This window comes from Bemisia tabaci, chromosome 9 (assembly GCF_918797505.1).
Source record: "Bemisia tabaci chromosome 9, PGI_BMITA_v3".
In the NCBI taxonomy this organism is placed as follows: Eukaryota; Metazoa; Arthropoda; class Insecta; order Hemiptera; family Aleyrodidae; genus Bemisia; species Bemisia tabaci.
This window is the reverse complement of record NC_092801.1, coordinates 18,193,790-18,199,724: the sequence shown is the minus strand read 5'-3', so window position 1 is coordinate 18,199,724 and position 5,935 is coordinate 18,193,790. Positions and strand designations below refer to the sequence as shown.

At 46.0% G+C, this 5,935-nt stretch overlaps 1 protein-coding gene across 1 annotated transcript; it reads left to right on the top strand.

Annotated features, from left to right (window-relative positions):
- Window positions 1-217: 217 nt before the first annotated feature.
- LOC109037822 (uncharacterized) lies at window positions 218-5,455 on the top strand. The gene has a single exon (XM_019052646.2). It carries the CDS (start codon window positions 218-220, stop codon window positions 5,453-5,455), a length of 5,238 nt encoding a protein of 1,745 aa, XP_018908191.2.
- The last annotated feature ends 480 nt before the right edge of the window (window positions 5,456-5,935 follow it).

Here is a 5,935-nt window from a genome sequence, read left to right as displayed (position 1 = left end):
TTCATTCTTTCTCTCGGTACAATCACCTCCAACCTTTTAGGTCTAGCACATGTTTCTTCACCACTTTTGAGCCGTCATCCCATATTCTTTGGTCCCTCGGAAACTTATCACTTTTTGGCTACACTCATTTTTTCTGGTATTTTTTTGACCCGCTCAATCCTTACATTTTTTGGTCCCTCGGGCCGGATTCGAACCTTAACGCACCTAAGCAAGCAAAATGGTAAAGAAACAACGCGGTAGACATTCACCCGAAATAAGTGAAGAGGAGAGAATGGCAGAAGCATTAGAGACTAAGCGAGCCACTATATTTTCTAGGGTACAGGCTATTGAGAAAACGTTCAAAAATGAACTTTCGGACATTAATTGTGAGCAATTCAGACCACTTTTCGATCGCTTAGCAATATTCCAGGAGAAATTCGATGCAATCCAAAATGAATTGATAAATCTTAACTCAAAACTTCCGCATGAATCGAGAGTAAATACGGATCAAATTCAGGAAGAATTCGACGAAATAATTCTTGCAGCAGAAGTAACCTTTCTCTCTATTACACCTAAAGTCTTGCGTAATTCTACCCCAACCTCTGAGAACACTTCGGCCAAGTCTCAATCATCATCTACGGCGAATGTTAGGCTACCCAAACTTGAGTTGCCCCAGTTTTCGGGCAAATTGGAAGACTGGCGGTCTTTTTACAACCTGTTTAGCGTATCCGTGCATGATGTGAAGGAGTTAGCAAAAGTGAAAAAGTTTCAATACTTGCTCACTTCCCTGAAGGGTGAGGCGCTAGATTTGGTTAAAGGGTTGGATATCACTGATTCCAACTACGATGTAGCATGGCAAATCCTGTGCCAACGTTTTCAATGCGAGCGAAGGCATATATTTCACCACTTTAATGGATTACTCAACCTTCCTGAGATTAAGGACGTTACGCATATTCCGTCGTTCCTCACCAAGTATAGGGAGCACACCCAGGCTCTTGAAGGGCTAAAACATGAACTCTCTGAATATGCATCCATGTTGACGGCCGTAATTGTCCAGAAAATGTCATTTTATTTTAGAAAGCGCCTCGATGACTTTCGTGGTGCTGAGGTCAAATATCCAACCATCGCAGAAATTGTTGAATTTTTGGAGAAGGAGTGCCTGCAGCTGGACGGCACCTCCGCAAAATCAAGTAACCCAAAATCCACACCCAACCAAACCAAGCAAGTTCACCTATCCAAAACCGAAGATACGAACCAATCTAGCGGCAAATCCTACCCACCTGCGACATGTCCACTTTGTGAAGCTGACCATATACTTTTCCGATGTGATGCCTTTCTTAAGAAATCCATTAGTGACCGCAGGGCAATGGTCAAATCCAAGAAACTATGTTTCAATTGCATGCGAGGTGGACATTCAGTGGCCTCGTGCAAGTCTAAATTTTCTTGTAAATCATGCAAAGGGCGACATAACTCTGTTTTACACGTCGATAAAACTGATGAACCCAAAAATCAAATCCTTATTGCGACGGACACAACCTCCTCAAGCTCCGAACCCATAAAGGCCGTCCACATCTCTGAATCAAAACCATATGAATCTACTTGCATTCTCGGAACCGCAGTTGTCCTAGTGAAAGACAAAAGGGGCAAGTTCCTACCCATGCGCTGTCTCATTGATAGCGGCGCCATGTCAACCTTTCTAACAGCGAAATGTGCTGAGAAGTTAGGGTTGAAAATAAGCAAAAATGCACCAGCCATATCTGGCTTGGGTAACCAAACCATAAATGATGTTAAGGGCACTGTAGAATGCGTAATCAAGTCGCGTTTCGAATCACAACCAGTCTTCACCACTACGGCAACAGTGATGACGAACATAACCTCAAACATGCCTTTGAACCCACTACCCGACTCAATGCGGAGGCCCTTGAAAGGCCTGAAACTAGCCGACCCAGAATGGACAAAACCGAGTCCAATTGACTTGCTCATAGGAGCAGATTTGTATCCGCACATTTACACCGGCCGTAAGATCATTCTAGCTGAAGACTGGCCCGTAGCTCTTGACAGTATCTACGGATGGGTCCTTACGGGAAAATTAACTTACAACGAATCACAGGATCAAATCACCGCCTTACTCACAATAAATAACCGAGACCTGGATGCAGGACTCACCAAGTTGTGGAGGACAGAAGACGTCCCTCACAAGCCGATCCAAAAACCGGACGACAACATCGCCGAGCAAATGTACGTTGAAAAACATTACCGCCAACCTGATGGCAGATACGTGGTGCCTCTACTCATGAAGGAATCTGATGTGGACCTGGGCGAGTCCTACAACTTGGCCCGGTCCAGACTGCTGAAGTTAGAACAACGCTTCCAGCGGGATCCAGAGCTGAAGAAAGCTTACCAGGAGTTTATGAAAGAGTACAAAGACCTAGGGCACATGAGCCTTGTTACCCGCGAGAATATGGGGAAGGCCAAGTATTACATCCCGCATCACGGAGTATGGAACCTTTCAAGTGCAACAACCAAAATGCGCACTGTTTTCGATGCTTCAATGAAGACGACCAGTGGCAAGTCTCTGAACGAGTGCCAATATGCAGGCAAGAAGCTACAATCAGACATCGCCGAAATCCTAACCAGGTTTCGCCTACCCAAATATGCCTTCACCACGGATATCTGCAAAATGTACCGCCAAATACTGATAAGACCAGAGGACAGAGAGTATCAGCACATCTTATGGCGCGACGACCCTTCGCAAGACATCGAGGAATACGAGTTAAACACGGTTACGTACGGCGAGCGAGCATCCTCCTTCCTGTCTCTTAGAACCGTGAATCAACTTGAACAGGATGAAGGACACAAGTACCCAGACGCCTCCCCTATCATCAAAAAGCGAATTTTTGTCGATGACATCTTGGCCGGAGCGGACTCAATCAGTAAGGCCAAAAATTGCGTGAAGCAATTAACTGGGATAGCTGGGGAGTGCAAATTTGAGCTGAAAAAATGGTCCACCAACGAACCCGAGATTCTTGAAGGGTTGCCAAAATCTAGCATCCTAGAAACGCCGTTGAATTTCTCAGACGGGGAAGGAGCCGTCTCCGCCTTGGGCCTCCAGTGGCAACCTGTACCAGATACATTTTCCTACAAATTGGACCGCCTACCCGTAGTTTTCACAAAACGAGGCATTCTCTCTCTAATATTCCGAATTTTTGACCCGCTCGGATTGATAACACCCATAGTATTAATGGCAAAGCAGTTTATACAGCAAATTTGGCTCCTTGGACTAGATTGGGACGCGCAAGTACCTGAATGCATTAAAACCTCGTGGGATAAATTTGCCGCCAATCTATCTGACATAACCCGCATAAAAATTCCCCGTCACGTCTCCTTGTTGGACGCCACTAACTTTGATTTGATAGCATTTTGTGACGGCAGCAAGAAGGGATACGGAGCCACTGTATACCTCAGGGTCGAAGACATTCATGGCAGAGTCAAGGTAAACCTACTGCTTGCCAAAAGCAGAGTAGCGCCCCTGAAGGTCCTGAGCATACCACGCCTAGAGCTATCCGGGGCAGTGCTAATGACTGATTTACTTGAGTTCTCCTTGCAAGCTTGCGATGACATCAAAATCAGGAGCAAATTTGCCTTCACAGACTCAACCGTCGTCCTCGACTGGCTCCGCACTCCGCCTCATCGATTAAAGGTATTTGAAGCAAACCGGGTCGTAAAAATTCTAGAAACACTAAATCCTCAAGATTGGAGTCACGTGAAATCAAAGGAGAACCCCGCTGATTTAGCGTCCCGCGGCTGCGAACCCGAAAAATTGATCGATAATGAGCTCTGGTGGCACGGTCCGGAATGGTTGAAACTTCCAATTGAAAGCTGGCCAAAAAGTAATGAACCCATCCCTAGCACTCAAGAAGGATTGAAAGACATAGTAGATGAACCCGTAGTTCTTGTTCAAACTAGGAAGGAAACATGGAACCAGAACCTGTTGGAATCACACTCAAAATTAACCCGTTTAATTAGAGTTACAGCGTGGATCTTTCGATTTATTCACAACGCCAGACCGAAAAATCGCACTAAGCTCAAGTCACCATTATCTCCGGACGAGTTCAAGGCAGCCCGGAACTATTGGATCAAGTATACTCAACAATCAAATTTTAAATCCGAAATTCACGCATTGAAAAATTCCAAGGATACCCCTCCAAACCTCATATCACTAAGACCGTTCATCGATAAGGAAGGATTCTTAAGAGTAGGAGGGCGATTAACCCACTCAGAGCTGAATTTTGCAGCAAAATACCCTATCCTCCTGCCGAAAAATGGCCACTTTTCTGAGCTAATAATCAACTCTTGCCACCAAGAAACACTGCATGGCGGTCCTAAGTTGACTCTCGCGAGCCTAAACACTAAATACTGGCTCATCAACGCCCGTCAGAAAGTCAGAGCTCAAATCTTAAAATGTGTCACGTGCTTCAAAACAAAGCCAACCAACTTTCAGCCCCCGATGGGCGACCTACCAAAATGGCGGGTCCAAGAAGCAAGGCCCTTCCTCAACACCGGCTTAGATTTCGGAGGACCTTTTACGATAAAGGAAAACAATCTAAGAAAATCCCGCCAAACCAAGGCATACCTCGCACTATTTGTCTGCATGACGACAAAGGCTCTACATCTTGAATGTGTTAGCGATCTAACATCAGAGGCCTTCATCGCAGCTCTTGATCGCTTCGTATCCCGGCGCGGATTATGCAAAAATCTCTTCTCCGATAATGGAACCAATTTCACCGGAGCCAATAATGAATTGAAGGAAATTTATAAATTTTTAAAGGACAATGTCACGAAAGAAGAAGTTTCAAACTTTTTAACCACGAAAGAAATTCACTGGCATTTTTCTCCTCCGTCTGGTCCCAATTTTGGAGGACTATGGGAAGCCGGAATAAAGTCGGTAAAACACCACATAAGAAGAGTAGTTGGGACTCAAGTTCTCACTTTCGAAGAGTTCACAACACTACTGTACAAAATCGAGGCCGTCCTCAACTCCCGTCCTCTCTGCCCGATTTCGACCGACCCATCTGAAATTGGAGCCTTGACCCCGGCTCATTTTCTCATAGGCGACACAATGAACTCACTCCCCGAGCATGATCTAACGGATATAAAATTAAACCATTTGGATCGTTGGCAGGTGATCCAACAAGCCAGCCAAAGCTTCTGGAAGATCTGGAAAAATGAGTACATTAACACATTACGTCAGCGCTCAAAATGGCTGAAATCAACCCAAAAACTGAAAAATGGGGACCTAGTTCTGATACAAGACCCAGATTTGGCACCATTGCATTGGCGCATGGGCAAAGTCACAAACTGCTTTCCAGGCCCTGACAAAATTATAAGAGTGGTAGACGTAAAAACTCAAACCGGCACCCTACGCAGACCCGTGTCAAAATTATGCCGCCTGCCACTACCCGAAACCGACCAATAGGGAGATCCCGCTGTATGTATTGCGAACCCGCATGAAAATAAGTCCAGCTTCTTGAACGAGTTCACTCGTTCAACGGGGGGAGTATGTTCGGTTTCACCTACAAAATAATAATCATTAGAAATCCAATCACAGTGATGAATCCGGGAGCAAAAAGCTCCGCTGAATTCCATTGGCCCCAGCCTCAGAATGAACGCGAGGCAGCGCACCAATCACGAGCCGCGCGCGGGCGCGAAATTCAAAACGTCCAAAACTTAGTCTCCACAGCGCCCGCCAAGTTCAATCTCGCCTAGCGGTGCTCCCGCGAAGTTCAAACTCGCATAGCGGTACTCCCGCCAATTTCTCACACAGCGCTCGCGTCGACCAATCACAGCCAAGCTCGCGGCAACGCTCTCTCACGCGACCGGTATAAATACTGGGACGCTGCGCTCCATGAATTCACTTCTAAGTGATGCGCCGTCCGATCAACACCCAGTCTCCAGA

What these genes read in the sequence shown, in the direction of transcription:
- LOC109037822 (XM_019052646.2), top strand. Translation starts at nt 218, where the DNA reads ATGGTAAAGAAACAACGCGGTAGACATTCACCCGAAATAAGTGAAGAG.